Source organism: Euleptes europaea, chromosome 7, assembly GCF_029931775.1.
Source record: "Euleptes europaea isolate rEulEur1 chromosome 7, rEulEur1.hap1, whole genome shotgun sequence".
Classification (NCBI taxonomy): Eukaryota; Metazoa; Chordata; class Lepidosauria; order Squamata; family Sphaerodactylidae; genus Euleptes; species Euleptes europaea.
This window is the reverse complement of record NC_079318.1, coordinates 101,371,172-101,390,825: the sequence shown is the minus strand read 5'-3', so window position 1 is coordinate 101,390,825 and position 19,654 is coordinate 101,371,172. Positions and strand designations below refer to the sequence as shown.

The following is a 19,654-nucleotide window of genomic DNA, read 5'->3' as shown; positions in this document are numbered from 1 at the left end:
GATCCATTGCATTGCCAGAGCCTGGGACCTGTGGGAATGGTCAGGCTGCGCACCTGTGTCAAACCACGGTATCAAAGGAGCAGGCCTGTTACCTTGGGTGCCGTGGAACACAGGCAGGATGGTGCTGCTGCCGTCGCCTTGCTTGTGGGCTTCCTTGAGGCTCCTGGTTGCCCACTGTGTGAACAGACTGTGGGACTTGATGGGCCTGGGTCTGATCCAGCAGGGCCTTTCTGATGTTCTTAACAATGTGCCAGAGACGGTCTGGCCCAGACCCAACCCTTCAGGTGAGACCCTATGGCCCCCTCCCCCTCTTACCTCACATAACTGGGCCTGATAAAGAGTGAAGCTGGACCCTCCGGGAAGTGAGGACCGCAGACGAGGGAGAAGGCCCTGGGCCAGCTGAGCCCGCCTGCCCTCCACATGGACCTGCCCTCCCCTCGCCTCCTCACCTTCAACACAGTTGGTGGAGAAGAAACAGATGTTGCGGGTCTCCAGGGGGTTCTCGTGGGTGAACTCTGGGGAGCGGGTCTGTGGTTCCGACTCGCCCGTCAAGGAGGAGTTGTCTACCTGGCCAAAGCAACGGGGGACATTCATTTATTTATGGTCTATTTGTGTCACCCACAGCCAGCTTTTCTCTCCGAGACTCAAGGCCGACTACGCAGACTCAGACAGTACAATCAACAGGATGAGATATCCATAAGCAATGTTTTAGGATTAGGACTGCAGGGCCATTTATGCTTGGTAATTAGCAGTGTGTTCCAGGCTGAAGTGCCCCGCATATTTTTAAAATTTCTTCACGCTGAACTGTCACTCCAGCAGTCACTGCGAAGCCGGGGCACACCTGCTGCACATTTCTTAAGAGCCCCTTTAACTCGACCTTTTGTGTTTGCTCTGCCCCTGCATCGAAGCATTGATGAAAGGAAGCATGAAGAATCACAGCAGCAGCTTAGTTATGCAAACCACAATCGCTAATGGCTATGCAAACGAAGGAACGAAGGAGCGGGCGAGTGGGGGGTGGATGGAATTTGTTTGACTTTCTCCTCTTGCATCAGGACCATGAATAGTCATTTTAAAGGGCGGATTTTAAAAAGCAGCTTTGAGGGAGAATCAAAATCTACTCTGCATAAATGACCCAGGAATCTGAAACCAAGCAGAAAGCTGCAACAAAACATAAGTATTAGCATGACATGAAAATGATGCAGAAATTACATGGTATATTACATGCTGCCACAGATAGTATGTACAATACACTGTTGTAAAATCCGAAGTTCTTTACCCTTCATTTCTCTTCCATATACGCCTGTGCCTTACCTTTGCCCCTTACTAGTGTCCTTTTGAAATATGGCTTCTGAAACCTGTCGATTATAACCAATAAAACTGCTTTCGTGGACTTGCCGTCTGCTGGAATCTGTTTATGGGTTCGCCGCAGGGCTAGAGCTTACATTAGGACACTAGTCTTCCTAACCTTATTTGTTAACCTTGGCTGGAGCCCTGGAGGGTTCGTTTGGACACTCGTCTCCTCGACTTGGGGCGCACGACGAGCTCCCCGGGGACCCCGACTTTCTGCGTACCGTCTGGGAGGAGGTGCAGCGGACTTACGCGGAGTCCACCTGGCTGGTTGGGCAGGTGATTGATCAGTGGTGTCGCCGGGCAGCAGCGACCCCTTGGAGGACTCGGGACGCTGATCTACGAGCCTACAACGACCTTTTGGGACTTGATATTTTAATCGAGGAGGTCCGGTTGGTGCAAGAGGACTTTGCTACCCTAACACGGTTGTTGGCTGAGCTTGCGCTCCGCGGGCCGCAACAGGTGTCGGCGGCCCCGATCCCGGGGTCCGAGTTCTGTTTCCCAATGGTGGGAGCTCTCGTGGGAGAGGTTCCGCAAACTATTCCGGATCCCACCTTATGCCGCCGGGAAGCACAGAACACAGCCGCCAGGACAGTCCTGGTTTTTTTGGATCTCACGCCGGCTACGGCGACTGACGTTGAGAAGATACTGACTCCGGAATTCGGTCCTGCCTCTGCGGACCTGGCTCGACAGGTCCAACCGCTGTTGGGCCAGCACAAGGAACTTCAAATGCTCCTGGAGCAGGCGGCCGAACCAATTGTGACGGCTGCCGCTGCCGCCAAACTCGAGGAGGACCGCGCTCTCGCTGACCAGAGGCGGGCGGAGGAGCAACTGTTGGCAGATGTGGCCGCCGCTCAGGCGCAGGCGACGGCAGGAACGGGAGCGTGGGCGAAAGTTTATGGGGGATCGGACTGATCTCTCCCCTCGTTGTCTTTGAGTTCCCTGAACCTGGCCTGCCCCGGGATGTAGCACGCAGGCAGTGGCTCACCTTTGCTCCTGACATCCAGGAATATGAGGAGGAGGAGGACTTGTATGCCGAGGAGGGTGACTGGAATACAAACTACCGAGCCAGCCAAGCCCGACGGACTGGGGGGCTGAGGAGGAGCTCCATGCCTTAAGGTTTCAAAACGGAGAGTTCTTGGATCGTATGGCCCGTATGCAGGACCAAGTGGACATGTTGATGTGTGAATACGGTCGCCTGCAGTGAGCTCAAATGACACCTGGGCAGGCACTGATCCCAGGCCAGCAAACCCCCGGCCAGCAATCTCCGGCGCAGCCAGTACCACAGCAACCTCCAGGACAGGCGCTGCCAGGGCAGCTGGGACAGCCAGGACAACAACCCCCCGGCCAGCAGCCTCCAGAGCAGCCAGTGCCAGGACAGCCTCCGGCACCTCCACCGGTGGCACCAGTGGTGCAGTGGAAGCAACCCCAATTGCGTGTGACATTTGATGGCTCCACGGATGCATTGCTCTGTTTTCTTCACCAAGTGGACAGTTACATGAGAGAACAAGGGCATACCTTTCCCACGGAAGACAGTTGAGTAAGGTTCGTTTCCTCACTTCTAGCTGGAAAGGCTGCAGAATGGATGGTCCTCCAGTTTGACACCCGGGCCCGCTCCATACGGTCACTTAATGAATTTATGAGAGCGTTGAGAAGGCGTTTTGAGGACCCGTTTCAAGGGGAGATGGCCAAAGCGGCCCTCCTACAACTCCGTCAAGGATCCTCTTCCGTCCGAGAGTTTGCGGATGAGTTCCAAAGACTGAAGCCACCCGGGTGCACTTCAGAGCAGCATTGCATCCTGAGATTCTAAACTGGGCATACATGCAGCGAGACTCAGTCACCTTGGAAGAGTGGATTTTACTGGCGGAAGAAGTGGAAAGCCGCCACCAGTTTATTTCTCTTGCCTGACGGCAAGCCAGGGAGGGGGGAAGCCAGAAAAACCCTCCCAAACCTGCCGCTCCTCAGACCCCGCGGAGGCCGGCTCTACCTCCACCAGACCGAGCATTGCGGTTTCAAAGGGGAGCCTGCCTCGTTTGCGGTGCCATGGGTCACTTCGCTGCCACTTGTCCGTCACGCCCGGGGCTGCCGAGTCCCACTCCCCAGCCAGGTGGGACTCCCTGCGGGAGAGGACGTGCCCGGGGGAGAGGCACCGCAGCCGAGCGGAGCATCCCTCCAAGACGAAAAGTGCCCCCAGCTCTACACGCCGGAGAAATGACGACGGACCTTTCACCAGCGGACCCGTCGGGGTCCAGGATTACAATTACTACTCCTGGTGGGAGTAGCCCCGCATCTTCAGAGGAAAGCGACCACTGGGACTCCCCAGTCCTTAACTTGGAGTCTCCCCTCGACCAGCCAAAAAATGGACTGGGTCTGCGGTAGAGGGAGCGATACCGCAGACTTCCGCAGGTGCTCCTGTGAAACCCAAGGTTCCTGTCATGGTGAGTGAAGTAGAAGAGACTGTGTATTTAGATGTGATATTACAACATTATAGAAAAGGTCCTCAACTACAAGTTAAAGCCTTAATAGACTCAGGGTGTGCCCGTTCGTTAATTAACGAAACCACCTTTAAGGTGCTCCAAGTGAAGTCAGTTCTGTTACCGGCACCTGTTCACTTTGCTCAAATGGATGGCAGTGATTTCAGGGGGGGCAGTTGACCATCGCACTCACAGAGTGGCAATGGGAATTGGCTACCATTGGGAACAAATCAACTTCACTATTGTGCCCAATGTTCGATATGCTGTGGTGTTAGGAGCAAATTGGCTCAATGGGCACAGTCCCACCATAGACTGGGAAGCTGAGACCTTAACGTTCAATAGCCTGCTATGTGAACTGCACCGACACGAAGTGGCCGTTAAAACCGTAGTCAAACCAACTCCTGCCCTGATCTCGCACACCTCCAGTCTGACCCAATTGCCACTTGACTATCAGGACTTTGCAGATATATTTAATGTGCAGGAGTGTGATGTATTACCCCCCCACCGCTGGACGGACTGTGCTACTGAAGTAGTGGGGGATGGAAAACTACCAAAGAGTAAAATCTACCCGATGAGTCCTACGGAATGGGCGGTGCTCCGCGAATTCTTAGACGAGAACTTGGCTTGCAGTTTCATCCGACCCTCCACCGCGCCCTATTCCGCACCGGCTTTCTTCATACGTAAGAAAACAGGAGACTTACGTTTGTGTATTGACTTTCGAAAACTCAATGCTGTTACTCAAACGAATGCTTATCCCATCCCCCTCATTTCTGATCTCTTGGGACAGTTGAAAGAGGGACACATTTTCACCAAATTGGACTTAGTCGAGGCTTATTACAGAGTCAGAATCCGGGAGGGGGATGAATCTCTGACTGCCTTTTCTAGTTGCTTTGGAATGTTCGAAGGCCCTGGGGGTCTTCATGCAACTCATTAATGAGATCCTCCATGATCTACTGTTCAAAGGAGTGGTGGTCTATTTAGATATTCTCATTTACTCTAAAACCATGGATGAGCACGTTGCCTTGGTTCGAGAGGTGTTGCAACGTCTCAGAGACAATCAGCTGTATGCTAAAGTGTCTAAGTGCGAGTTCCATAAGAAGCAATTGACTTTCCTAGGATATATTATCTCACACCAGGGACTGACTATGGATCCTGAAAAGGTGCAAGCAGTGCTCGATTGGGAACCACCCTCTACTCGTAAACAGGTCCAAAGATTCCTCAGGTTCGCGAATTTTTACAGAGCATTCCTCCCACATTTTGCTCAGATTGCGCTACCCATCACGAACCTCCTTAAGACTAAGGGAAAGGGAGATACAGCCACCTTACCCAACGCCCGGGTGGAGTGGACCCCCCAGTGTGAAGCTGGCTTTGATAGTCTTAAGCAGCTTTTTACATCCAAACCTATGTTGCAGCACCCGGACTGCAATCAACCATTCGAGTGCATGTAGACGCTTCCGACATAGCGATGGGGGGCGCACTCCTGCAGCGGGGGGAGAATAGGCACCTACATCCGTGTGCCTATTTTTCCAAAAACTTCACTCAATCTGAACTCAACTGGGCTGTTTGGGAAAAGGAAGCCGCTGCGGTGAAGCATGCCCTGGCAGTGTGGAGGCAATTTTTAGAAGGTTCCAAGCTGCCCTTTGAGGTGTGGTCCAATCACAGAAACCTAGAGGCCCTAACGGGGGCTCGCAAGTTGTCTGCGAAACACGTGCGCTGGGCGGACTTCTTTGCCCAGTTTCGGTTCGTCCTAAAGTATGTACCAGGGAAACAAAACCTTCTGGCTGATGCTTTGTCCAGATTTCCCCAATATCCCACCAAGGTTGATCGGCCCACAGAGTCACTCTTCACCCCTGCCCAACGAGGTCTGTTGCCCACTTTGGCCGTACAAACCCGTTCTCAGACCCGATCCCCACCGCTGCCTCTTTTGGTGTGGGGGGGGGAAGCCTCACGCCCGGCTGAGCCAGCAGCTCCACCCGCCGCACTTCCTCCTCACCCTGAGCGACCGACAGCCACGGTCCCCGAGGTTCAGGGACCCGAGCGCCCTGTTCAGTCACTCCCTGCACCTGTGTCGGCTCCATCCCCGGTCACGCTGCCCGCCAACGCAACCCCGGAGGGGGTGGCAGGACTGACTAATTCCTTTAAGGAAACCCTTCTTCGCAGTTATCAAGCGGAACTGTCCTCGCAGACCCTTCCGTCTATTCTCATTAAACGCAGGGACTTTTGGTACAAAGATTCTAAATTGTATGTTCCAGAAATGTTGCGGGGGGAGGTTTTGGGTTTGGTTCATGGCGCCAAGACCGCTGGACATTTCGGGTTTCTCAAGACTTTGCATTTGCTGGTGGGCGGGCATGAGATTGGATGTGGACTCCTTCATCCACAGCTGCCCCATTTGTGCAGCAACCAAACGCTCTCAGGGCAAGTCGCCCGGACTTTTACAACCATTAGAGACTCCTTTAAAACCATGGGAAATAATTGCAATGGACTTTATGATGGACCTACCCCCTAGTGGGGGAAAGACAGTACTTTGGGTGATAACTGATCTGTTTTCAAAACAGGTGCATCTTGTACCCTGCGCAGGTATCCCTTCCATTCCGAAATTGGCCCGCCACTTTGTGTCACATGTCTTCCGTCTCCATTCCTTTCCGCGCAAGATAGTGATGGACAGGGGGCCAACTTTCGTGGCTAAATTTTGGAAGGCTTTTCTTAAATTGGTCGGAGTAGAACAAGGACTGTCTAGTGCCTTCCATCCCCAAACAGACGGTCAGACCGAACGGGTAAATGCGGTGTTGGAATGCTATTTACGCTGTTACGTTAATTACCATCAAGATGATTGGGTAGGCCTGTTGCAGTTCGCTGAATAGGCTTATAATAATGCGGTTCACCAATCCACAGGGTTCAGCCCTTTCCAGGTTGTCCATGGTAAAGAGTTTGGCCCCGCTGGTCATATCGAGGTTTCTAGGGAGGAGGGGGGAGCTGATGTGGCCGGATGGGTACGTTCAATTCAAACAACCTGGCCATGGCTGATTAAAAATCTGGAACGAGCCAAACAAAAGTACAAGGCTCAAGCTGACAAATATCGCTCCCCCGGTAAGGAATACAAAGTGGGGGATCTTGTCTATCTGTCCACCAATAACCTATGGTCCACCTGCCCATGTGATAAACTCAGTGCCAAGTATGTGGGTCCATTCCCCATTTCCCGGATTATTAATCCAGTGGCTGTGGAGCTCTCCTTGCCCAAGTCCCTAAGAAGGATTCATCCAGTATTTCATGTCAGTCTGTCAAAACCGTATGTTCCTTCTCAGAAATGGCATCCTGAACCACAACCCGAAGTGCCTGAAATGGTGGGGGTGGGGAGGAGCATTTTGAAGTGGCTAAAATACTGGATTCTCACATTCGCTATGGTACCCTTCAGTACCTGGTCCGCTGGAAACATTTTGGTCCCGCCCAGGATGAATGGGTGCGTGCCCGTGATGTCTCCGCCCCCCATTTAGTACAAGAATTCCATGCCGCCCACCCTCACAAACCCACGGTGGGGGGGTGAGGGGGGATCTTTAGGGGGGCAGAATGTCAGGAGCAAGCCATGAGGATGGTATGCGATAGCGTGATTGAGCTGCCTCCAGGTGCTGTTGTGCTATTCTGTCCAAGGCCAGTCTGTGCCCTGTGTTTAGTCTTCATAGATTCCCATACTGTGGGAAATGCCAAGTACTCCTTCCTGCCTCTGGGAGTGGGGTTGCCTGGGTTACCAGTTATCTTCTTTTGCACTTCCATATATGCCTGTGCCTTACTTTTGCCCCTTACTAGTGTCCTTTTGAAATATGGCTTCTGAAACCTGTCGATTATAACCAATAAAACTGCTTTCGTGGACTTGCCGTCTGCTGGAATCTGTTTATGGGTTCGTCGCAAGCTAGAGCTTACAAATTCGGTCATGCAGAAGGCATGCCAAATCTCTCCTGCACCCCCAATGTAAGGAGCGTGCGGTCAACACCAGTGACAGCTTGCCCTGGGCATCTGCGGAAGGAATCGCGGAGGATCACAGCCGCCCCTGCCTCGGACTCACCCTGAGAGTGTAACGGGGATGCTGAAACAGACCTCAGCTATCCAGTCAGGGTGGATCAGGCCCCTCCCCTCCAACTCACCTTACAGCCATGGGAGGAGATGATCCGCAGGTCCGCGGGGACCCGATCCCCGCCTTTCACCTCCACCAGATCTCCCACCACCACGTTCTCAGCATTGATTTGGATCTTCTCACCTTCACGGATCACCAGGGCTTGCTGCGGACAGCAATCAGATGGATGGTGTTAAGGTCCCAGGTGGGCGGCAGGCAAGGCGCTTCTTGTGTCCAAGCATCCACCACCCACACACCCCCTAACAAAAGGGGGGTGGAAAAGTCCTTGAGGCATCTCCCCCTCCCCATTTATCTCACCCTGCAGACAGACAGGGCTTCCAACCTCGACAAACCTTGCAAAACCATCTGAGAAGGAAGTGGGTGGAAGGACACCGCGGGCAACACAGATGCTCTCAACCCACTTCCACCTCTAGATGCTGCTAAATCCCTCTGGCTTTTAGGAATCCCAGGGCTCACCCAGTACCAGAAGGGATACCCTGTGGAGGCCACCTGCTGGACCCTTGCTCACTGGTCATTGGCCTCTTATGGACTCTTGCCCACTGGTCATTGGTATGCTATCACCTGCCTGCATCAAAGAGGAGATGAGCTATGGGGCCCTTCAAGCCCTCCTCAGGCCCCTCTTCTGCTTCTCCTCCCACTCCCAGAAGGTCAGGAGCTGCGCAGAGCATTCAAATTCTTGGCGCTGTCACATTTCCCTCTCACCCTTCCCCTGAAGAGCTCCAGGAACTTAGCGTGGGGAATTCTGTCCTCCAGGCTGAGCGACTGGCCCAAAGGCCCCCAGTGAGGATGGAATCATAGAATCATAGAGTTGGAAGGGACCACCAGGGCCATCAAGTCCAACCCCCTGTACAATGCAGGAAATTCACAACTACCTCCCCCCAGCCACCCCTAGGTACCAGAAGATGGCCAAGATGCCCTCCCCTCTCATCATCTGTCTAAGGTCATAGAATCAGCATTGCTGACAGATGGCCATCTAACCTTTTCTTAAAAACCTCCAGGGAAGGAGCGCTTACCACCTCCCGAGGAAGCCTGTTCCACTGAAGAACCGCTCTAACTGTTAGAAAATTCTTCCTAATGTCTAGACGGAAACTCTTTTGATTTAATTTCAACCCGTTGGTTCTGGTCCGACCTTCTTGGGCAACAGAAAACAACTTGGCACCCTCCTCTATATGACAGCCCTTCAAATACTTGAACATGGTTATCATATCCCAACCTTCTGTGCACTGTCACCTCCCAGGGCCTGAGGTGGGCGCCCTCCCCTCTGCCTCCCCAGCCCCCCCCCATCTTTCCACTCAGCCTCTTCAAGACCTGTGTGCTGAATGACACCCCCCCACACACACACATGCTCTTGTGGGAGGCTGTTTTCCCAGCCTGGGCACTGATGGGATGCCAGTCTTGCTCTTGGGCTGCCCTGGCCTCCTGGGTATCTTCCTTTGCCAGCTGCCCACTGGCATTTGAAAGGCTGGCTGAAATTTTATTGCTGCACCCTTAGGGTTGCCAACCTCCACATACAGCCTGAAGATCTGCCAGAATTACAACTGTCCCCTTGGAAAAAGTTAGTACTTTGTAGGGTGGACTCTATGGCATTGTGATGCACACCTATTCTCTCCAGGATCAGAGGAGCAGGCCCGTTATATTGGGTGCTGTGGAGCGCAGGCAGGAGGGTGCTGCTGCAGTCGTCTTGCTTGTGGGCTTCCTAGAGGCGCCTGGTTGGCCCCTGTATGAACAGACGGCTGGACTTGATGGGCTTGGGTCTGATCCAGCAGGGCTTTTCTGATGTTCTTGTGTTCTTATTGTGTCCAACTAGTCTCTCCCCTCCCCAGGCTCCACCCTAAAATCATCAGGAATTTCCCAACCCTACGGACCCTCTCTGGCTCCTTGAGGTTCTTCTGAGCTAATTTTGAAGTATTTATTCTTGTATTTTTAGGACATGTGCGTTGTCACTAGTTCCCTTAGGAATTCCATGAACTGAGTTAATTGAAGGGGGGGGGGGACATGAATAGTTTAAATCAACAAATGCCACAATTTTTCCATTTGTCTGGAAAAGCTTGGGATCAGAAGCAGCCAAGTGAAGAAGCTGAACACACAGGATGGGAACCTCGACACAAGCAGCAGGTGGTCCTGTCCATTTCCCACAGCTGCAGGGCAGCTATCTGGAGTGGGAAGAACGGCGCTGTGCAAAAATAGCCAGAGCAACACCCTCCCTGCATATCAGCGGTTCCCAATCAGTGCCCATCTGGATTTGGCCTTTTGTTGGGAGGACAGCCAGGATTTTTTTTAAGGAGAATTGATGGGACATTTTTAGCACAACCGGGAAGCAACCTTACTGCCTTCAGGCTGAAATTCCAAATAATGGCCTCAAAAGAAGCCTGGAAGGAGAGGAGAGGAAACTGCTGTGTTCATCCCCACGTCATTGTGATTGTTCCCAAACCAGGTTTGGTATGATTTCTTGCAGTCGGTCAAAGTGCCTTGGGATGCTATGTGGATGGGAAGGGGCACATTTTTGTAGGTCCTGCCCATATCAGCACCATTTTTGTTATCTCACTCCCCCAAGCTACCACACCCCCATACACACCAGAAGGCCTTTTAAAAATCAACACCAATTAGATTGCTATAGCATTATAACAATCTATTGCAACAATGTACTCATTCCCAGCTTGCTTGCTTGCTTTTTAAAAAGTAAGACTCTAGCCCCTTTTAGTTGCCGATTTAAAAGGAGCAAGATGCAGGCTGCACAGTTCCTGTTATAACTCTGCAACAAAAAGGCTAGATAAATGAAAGCTGAGAACTGGTACATTATTGCCATAGATCAGTGTCCCCAGTATAGTGCCCATGGGCACCACAGCGCCTGTCGACACCTTTCCGGGGCTAACCAGGTGTTTTTAAGAAAGTGGATGTGGCCAGATGTGGCACTTGCCCTGCAGGACTTCTGATTGGATGGGCAGATTAAAATAGCATCGTTTCAATGGCAGCTGGCACCAAGGTGTTGCTTTTATTCTAGCTCACTCTTCCCCAGTGTATTTTTAAAATCATCCCCCTCCCCCCTGTGTGTGTGGCTCCGCTTCCTGTGGCTGTTGTTTTGTGGCTGAACCCACCACGCTGTGTTGGAACTGCAATGGTGCCCGTGGGCTCAAATAGGTTGGGGCCCCCTGCCGTTGACTGTTATAACTTTAACATGATACTGATCTGCTAATTACAGGTTGAGTTGCCCCTATCCGGACATCCAATATCCAGACTGAACCGAAAACCAGACTTTTTAAGCTGGCATGCAGGCATTACTCAAAAGCTCTCAGCAGCCCGCCAGTTTGCTTTCTGATGATTCAATGTACGCAAATTAAAAATATTGTTTCAAATTACATTCAACTATGTGAATAAAGTATATGTGTATTAAATGCCGTCAAGTCGCTTCTGACTCCTAGCGACCCTATGAATCAATGTCCTCCAAAATGTCCTATCTTTGACAGCCTTGCTCAGGTCTTGCAAATTGATGGCTATGGCTTCCTTTTTTGGGTCCATCCATCTCCTGTTGGGTCTTCCTATTTTCTTGCTGCCCTCAACTTTTCCTAGTATGATGGTCTTTTCCAGTGACTCTTGTCTTCTCATAATGTGACCAGAATATGATAGTATTTTGTATATATAAAGTATATATAAAACATAAATGAATTTAGTGTTTAGATGTGGGTCCCACTCCCCAAGATATCTCATTAGGTATATGCAAATATTCCAAAATATGGAAAGATCCGAAATACGGACCACTTCTGGTCGCAAGCAGTCCGGATAAGGGATACTCAACCCGTACCTTTTTGGAAAAGCCTGAAAGAGCCCTCTGGCAGTGAGGGGGTGAATGGCAGCCATGGAGGAGGAGGAAACGAGGGTGTGGGGGAAACGTGCTGCGTGGGTGCTCCGTTGCCCTCTCGGATGCCCTCTGCCCTGGCGGCCCCGATGCCAGCTAAAGGGAGAGTCGTCTCCAGGTGGAGTCAGCCGGGGATGGAGCCCGCCGAGGCCTGTCTCGGCCACAGGAGGGCAGCAGAGCTCCCAATCCCGCAGTCCCTGGACTTTTTGGCTTGCTAGTTTTGCACCTTCCCTCTGCCTGCGGCTGCAGACGATCCCACGGGTGATGCGCTGGCTGCACCCGAGTGTCTGTGGCACACTCCTTGCGCTGCCAGCGTCTGGTGCTCCAGTCCGCCCCCCCCTCACCTGCCACTCCTGTGCTCTGCAGAAAATGGCGCATGGCCGCCTCCTGGCTTCCTAGCCTTGCACTTGAGTCTTTCAGAGCAGGCTGCAGGGCAGAAAGTCAACCGGCAAAGCTTTCCCCATCGCCAGCTCGATTTCTGCCTGTCATAGTGAGCAGGATTACCTCTCCCCACTGAGCAGCAAAGGAAAGGGCAGCCACATGTGGCGGTGGTCAGACAAGCCCCCCCCCCCCGCTATACTCTCCATAGTTCCAGAGGAGCCCCTGCCCAGTGTATCCCGATGGGGCCTTCCATCTGTCCTACCTGGGGAACCATATTTTTGAAGGAGTCCATGATTTTGGAGCTCTTGGCCTCTTGGTAGTAGGAGAAGCATCCGGTCACGATGACGACGGCGGCCAGCACCACGCCCAGGTACAGCTGGGGAGGGAAAGCGGACAGTGGTGGGACGGAGGCCTGGGCGGGCCACGATTCTCTCCCCCTTGCCAGGTGCCCTGGGTCAGCCACCCTTCCGAGCCAGAGTCCATCTCCCTCACGGATTTCTCCCGCCTTCCACGGAGCTCAGGGCAGCGCGCGTGTTTCTCCCTTACTCCATTCCATCCTCACAACACCCCTGTGAGGTAGTAGCGATTGGCCCCAGGCCATCCACTGAGCTTTGATCTGGACGAAGAATTTGAACATGGGTCTTCTGAGCCCTCATGTGACACTGTGACACTCAGGAGACACCTGAGGGACGAGTTCAGCCACTGTGCTACCACTGCACGTTGGCCAAGGACTGACCAATGACCTCCTACCCCCCCAACTCCTGCACAGTCATGGGCCAGGCAGGTTGAGATGGCTCCCCCCCCCCCACAGGCCTTCTGCAGAAGGGTGGGCATTCCCTGCATCCTCCTCGGGCCCTGGCCTTTTCTGTGGCCCTTCTCATGCTGCGGGGAGAGCTCAGGGTAAGCGGGCAGCTGCTTGCTTCTTCCTGCTCTCTTGGAAGAGTGATCAAGATGGGCAGCCGTGTCTGTCTGTCTGTAGCAGTAGAAAAGAGCCAGAGTCCAGCAGCACCTTAAAGACTAACACAATTTCTGGGAGGGGAGGAGCTTTCTTGAGTCACAGCTCACTTCTTCGGATAGTGAGCTGTGACTCATGAAAGCTCGTACCCTCCCAGAAATTGTGTTAGTCTTTAAGGTGCTGCTGGACTCTGGCTCGTCTCTCTTGGAAGAATTGCTCTCCTCTTGGGTTGCCAACCTCCAGGGGGGCTGTAGCTCTCCCAGAATTCTAGCTTGTTAAATGTCTCTTTAAGGGCACATTTTTTACTAGGGTTTCTAATTGAAAGGTGCCTCGAGCATAGGGACATTGTTCTTACGTTTTGTGCTTGTACTCATGTTTCTATATTATATTGATATTCATGGTTAAGCTTTGAGTAGTTCTCTGCATTCTTTGCCGTAAGTGCCCGTTCTTTTTGCTAAACTTCCTAACTTAGGCACTAGTTTGTAGTTTGATTTCCATACTACCTGGTACTTGGCAACCCTAGCTGGAGTTCTCACCAAATTTTAACTGCCCCCCCAGCCTACGGAGCCCAGTTCCCCTGGGGGCCGCGGTCGCTTCAGAGGGTGGATCTCTGGCATCACAGCCCTCCCCTCCCCAAACTCCCCCCTCCTCAGGCTCTGCCCCCAAATCTCCCAGGAATGTCTCAAACTGGCACTGCAACCCTAGGTGGGAGGAAATGGACTTTTTCTCCCCCTCCCAGAATACCAGAAAACAGGGGCACCCGATAGGGTTGCCAGCCTCCAGGTACTAGCTGGCGATCTCCTGCTATTACAACTGATCTCCGATAGAGATCAGTTCACCTGGAGAAAATGGCCGCTTTGGGAATTGGACTCTATGGCATTGAAGCCCCTCCCAAGCCCCTCCCTCCTTAGGCTCCGCCGCAAAAACCTCCCGCCAGTGGCAAAGAGGGACCTGGCAACCCTAGCATCTGATGTATCTGATGGGCAATAGATCCAGGAGAGACAAAAGGAACTATTCCTTTACTCAAGGAGTAATGACATTGTGGCATTTCCTGCCAGCGGACGTACTAGGCACGGCTTTAGAAGGAAATTGGACCGATTCCTGGAGGAGAGAGAGCCAGCCGCCATGACTGCTGGGAGCCTCCACATCCAGAGGCAGCCAACCTTCTGTGCCAGGAGGCAGCATCAAGGGAAGGCCTCGGCCTCTACACTCAGCCAGCTGGCCCCTCCAGAGGGACCGGCCGGCCCCTGAGGGAGGACAGGATGCTGGTCTAGACAGACCCTCACTGCTCTGACCCCGCAGGGCTCTTCGGAGGTTCTTCATGTACCTGTCTCAAATGGGGCAGCCCGGCTGAACTTTCTCTTCTGGCAGCTCCAGCGTGGGGCGACAGGATCCAGCTCATGTTACCGCGGCCCTGGCTTATATAACTGGGGCCAGCTATTTTGGAGCAGGACAGGAGACCCTTTCTCTGCCTTCCCAGCTCGATGGGAATCCCCCGAGCCGAGGGGCTTCTGAGTGGCTGTGTCCCACAGGAGGACTCTGGGGCAAGGAAGAGCATGGCAGGGGGCCCGTATGCAGCTGAAGTGGCCCCACGCTGCCCCTCGCCTCCCCCCAAGTCTATCCCCCCCGCAGGCAGCAGTGCAGGCGGGTGCCGATGGGGCTCTGGTGGGGTATAGTTGAACTAATCCTGCATGGCATGTCCCCAAAGGGTAAGTGGACACTGATGGCACCTCTGCCCTCTCCTCATTAGGGGTGTCCTCTCCCTCTTTCTGAGTGAACCCCCCCAACACACATACTGGGCAGGAGATCTTGCCCCTATTATCTTGGGATTTCCTCCCCCACCCCGAGACTGATTTTCCTTAAACGGGGAGGTGCTAGCTGAAGTGGCCATCAAATTTTGTCCAAAGTGGGACCAGAGGTGAGTTTTGGGAGGTTCCTGCTTTGGTGAAACGTTTTGAGGAATCCCGAGGAGAGAAGAGTTTGGCAAAGAATTGTGGGCTGTCTTGGGGGGTGGGGGTGGCCCTTGCTAGGGCTTGACTGAATGAGAGCGGAGACAGGTGACCATCAGAAACTGCCCCCTTTCTCCCAAATCTGGCTACTCATGGACCCCTCTGGCTGGGTCCCCTGAGGCTCTCTGGGCTCTCAGGGAAAGAAGTGCTGGATTCCGATCATAATTCAACTCTCAGAAGCTCCCACCCCCAATATCTCGTTTGTCTCTGAGGAGCTCCTGGACTCATGAACACACATGAAGCTGCCTTCTACTGAATCAGACCCCCCCACCCATGGTCCATCAAAGTCAGTATTGTCTACTCAGACTGGCAGCGGCTCTCCAGGGTCTCAGGTTAATTTCACATCACCTACTTGCCTAGTCCCTTTAACTGGAGATGCTGGAGATTGAAGCTGGGGCCTTCTCCATGCCAAGCAGAGGCTCTACAAACTGAGCCACAGCCCCTCCCCAAATCACATGAACACATGAAGCTGCCTTCTACTGAATCAGACCCTTGGTCCATCATAGTCAGTATTGTCTACTCTGACTGGCAACGGCTCTCCAGGGTCTCAGGCAGAGGTCTTTCCCATCACCTACTTGCCTAGTCTCTTTAACTGGAGATGCCGGGGATTGAACTTTCTGCATGCCAAGCAGGTGCTCTGCCACTGAGCCACAGTTCCTCCCCTTGAATCCAGCAGTGCCACTGCAGACCAGCGTGGCTGCCCTCTTGCAACCATCTTCAGGGAGAGAAGGATCTCTCTGAGCTCTTAACTGGTGACGCCAAGCGTGTGCTCTGCCACTGAGCCATGACCCCCTCCCTGGTGAGCCCCACACACCCCAGGACAAGAGTAGACTGGTTGTGAGGAGCCTCCAGGTTGCTGATCCAGGCCAGCCCTTGGGCCTCGGGCATGACCAGTTAGTGACCTTCCACCCATGACTGCAGGGAATGGCTGGGCTCTCCCAGTGAGTGGGAAAGGCCCTACGATGCCCTTTGGAGACGGCCCCTTCCTTCTCTCCCCTGATCTCAGGTGGAGCGACGGCTCCCAAAGCTGGGCCCGGCACCGCGCTTGTTCGCCGGGACTCGCGCGTCCCGCCAAGGGCCCCGCTCTGGCTTACGTTGTCATTGGCTGGCTCATCCTCCATCACGGCCTGGATGCTGTAGGCCAGGAAGCAGAGGATGGCCCCGATCCACAGCAAGATGGAGAAGCCGCCAAAGAGTTGCCGACAAAACTTGACCCACTCTGGTGTGGTTGGGGGAGGCGTCAAGGCGTTGGGGCCATCTTGAGCCAGGATCTCTGCGGCTCGGGTGTTGGTCAGACCCTGCCGTGGGGAGAAAAAAGGAAGAAGAGGGGTCAAAGAGGGGGGCAGAGAGGGGGAGGTCACTTTTCAGTACCTCTATGAAAGAAGGGCCTCCCCTCCCCATTGTGACAGTTCAGTTACAAAAACCCCAAAACTGAAAGGGAGGACGTGGCTTCCTGGCCCACCTTGTTTCACTGGTTTATGTTATAAATTACATCAAGGGGGAGGCAGTGAAGTGGGGTTGTGAGGGAGCCCTACAATTCTGAAATGCAAATTTTGTTTGTTTAGGGCAGAAAAACACCCAACTGGAAGGCAAACGTGCCAGGTAGCTCACAGATATTGTGGTGGTGCAGCCAAGGGTGAGCGACTTTTGTGTGGGGTTGCGTGGCTGCCCTCTGTGGCTCTGCAAAGGATCTGGCGGGGCGCCTCTCCCCCCCCCTCCCTGGCAGCAGCTACAGCAGCAGAAGGCCTTGCGGGGGGGGGGGCAGCCTGCGTCCTTGGGAGAGATCAGTACACCCACAAGATGCTGGCCTTGGTCTGTTCCCATCGAGGGAGGGCTGCCGGCACGCAAAGCCACACCGTGGGGCAGGAAAGGGGATGCTGGTCCCGTGAAAAGTCTTGGGGGTGTTTCTGGACCCAGCCTTGCTTCTTGAGACACAAGGGGTCACTCTGGCCAAGGATGCCTCTCTCCAGTGTCCTCTGGCTTGGCACTTATCCCTCCACTGATCTGGCCATGCTCATCTGTACTACTGTAACTTCTGGGCTAGATTACTCTAATGTACTCTACATGGGGCTACCCTGGAAGGCAGCTCAGAAGCTGGGTACCCAAGGTTGGGTGGGATGAAAAAATATCAATAATGGAAATATATAATTTATTAGAAGTGCTATGTCAAGATGAAAATTATTTTTTAAAAGTTAAAACCGCACAATGGCCTTTCCTAAAGTTGATATCTGTCACCACATGCCAAACGCGCCTGCAAAACGTTTCCCTGACTGTTCAAAAGGATCCTTTAGGATGAGACGCCACAATCGTATCTATTTGGGGCAATTTGGGAGAGCGTTTGCTTGTGAGGATTCTGGGCTCAAATGGAGCCACGTTCTGCATTTTGACTGATCTCTGGGAACCTGCCTTGCCTTTTTCTGCCAACGTGTGGGGCTGAACACCAGTGAAAGGCAGAAGAGAGCGTGGCCAAGGGCCGCCGGTAACAAGAACAGCCCTCGGGAGACTCACCTTGGACAGGTCCACCTGGTATTTCCTGCTGATTTCATCCAGAGAAAGTCTGTGGTCGTCCTGCAAAGGAGAAGCAGCACACAGGCTGCGTGAGTCGGACTGGCACAGAGCTGAACGATCGGGCATAGGACCGTTATCCAAAGGGCACCACACCGAACAAACAGCAGGAGGTGCGTTCCGCCCCAGACTGCCAAGGCCTCCTGCCAGCCCTTTGCCCCCCCCCCCCCGGAGGCCCCCAGGTAGACTTGCGCAGGGGCCCCAAGCACCACCCAGAGCCAAACACCCACCCCCTGGGGGGCTCAGGGGCCGTGGGGTTTTGTTCCCCACCCCTGAGAGCCCGGCAGCCTGCATGCCCTTGTAGGGAGGAGGGAACCAGGAGCTCCCAAGCAGGGAGAAATTTTGCTCCATCCAAGGAGGGGAACCTCCTTGCAGCCCCCCCCCCCCCCGCCAAACTGGCAGCTGGCCCTCCCTCCTCTCTCACCAGGTTCACTTCCTTCTTCAGTTCGTCCAGCTCCTTCTCCTTCTGCTTCTTCTTGCCCCCGCCATTCTCCGCAGTGGCCCCCGGAGGGGAGTATTCACGTGCCACCTGTGGAGGGGAAGAAAGTGTGAAGCCAGGAGGCCCAGAAGATGGGGCCCACGCCACGAACGTTCGAGGCAGGGCCACGGAACGGGACTGGATCTCGGTACAGCCGTCAGGCCAGCATCAGCAAACGCCGTCTGTCTTGAAGGTGCCCCTGGAGGACTCGTTGGATTCCGCTGCTACGGATCGGGAATTTCCGCCAAACCTGGACAAGATGCTTTGCCAACCACAGCTACCAAGTTGGACAGCTAACTACAGCCTCGGGGGTGAATTCCATCCTCACCAGCAGCTGGTGCTAGACTTAGGTTGTGCACATACACTCCTCTCTGGAGCACAATAGTGGTGCTGTGGGGTTAGCCCTGGCTGTATAGACGAGCATGGGGGAGAGCCATCTTGTAGGGCATGGGGGGGGAAGCCTACACAGTCCTACTCGAAGGGCTGCTGTCTCTTCCTCTCCCGTTGTGTCAGTGAAGTGGCACAATTGATTGGACCCCTTTTGGTCTAGCCAATTTTATTCCTAAGCGGAACTTGAAAAGAAGAAAACGTCCTTTTTTTGTTTTGTTTTGTTTTTCTAAAGAATTTTTTATTACACACAGTGCACAGCAAATAAAGTAATATTAAAAGCAATGAAGAACAGATACAAAAACACAGAACGTGGCCTGTGGGAAAATGTGCAAACTTCTCATTAACTCTGTTAAGAGGAGCTCTCTAAATTCCTTAATAACAATAACAACTCACAGTGTATTACAATAAATGTGAGATTAAAACATACAATTTTGAACCAATTGTCCAGTTTAGATTAACAAGATGGCGTTCTAACTTCATAACTGCTTCTTAGAAATAACAAGAATATCCTCGATGGTGAGGATGGTCTAGGGTGATACTCAGGAGACCAACATTGACCCAGAAAGTCTCAGTTTCTCCAAGGAATAAGGACAGGAAGAGGGAACAAGAAATAAGGGGAAAGTACAAAGAAGGGAAAAGGAAGGGAAGAAAGGAAAAGGAGAAAACGTCCTTGAATCTGGGTCATGGCTTGGGGAAGAGGAGTCAGCATGGATCCAACCACTACATGGGTAGAAGCTGCTGCCAGAAGGGGTGATCTTCCGTGCCAATGTGGAAGAATAAATAGCCTTCTGACACCAAGGACCGACTAGGTTGCTTTCCGAGCCAAGCGGGTCTCTTGGATGTTCCAGGATGGGATGCCGGCCCTTCTCCCCCCCGCTTGGGCTGAGGCTGGCTGCCCCCTCCATCCCTCGGAGGGATGCCCCACAGCCGAGAACCTGCTGCACCCTGGGAGCGCTTGGTGGGAGAGACCACGAAAGAGGCCGGTGAGGCCTTGCCTTGTTTCTCTTTGCCAGGGAGACTGAGAACCAAGGCTAACCTCCTCCTGATCCTTCTCAACTCAGCAGGCACCCCAGTGG

The 19,654-nt window shown here is 53.3% G+C and overlaps 1 protein-coding gene across 1 annotated transcript in view; it reads right to left on the bottom strand.

Moving 5' to 3' along the window:
• LOC130480547 (sodium/potassium-transporting ATPase subunit alpha-2-like) overlaps positions 1–16,399 on the bottom strand; it is a 34,491-nt gene extending 18,092 nt beyond the window's left edge. Inside the window, 4 exon segments of the mRNA XM_056853126.1 lie at positions 450–567; positions 7,958–8,092; positions 12,444–12,557; positions 16,240–16,399. Coding sequence (XP_056709104.1) covers positions 450–567; positions 7,958–8,092; positions 12,444–12,557; positions 16,240–16,266 — 394 coding nt within the window. The 5' untranslated portion in view covers positions 16,267–16,399.
• Positions 16,400–19,654: the final 3,255 nt, after the last annotated feature.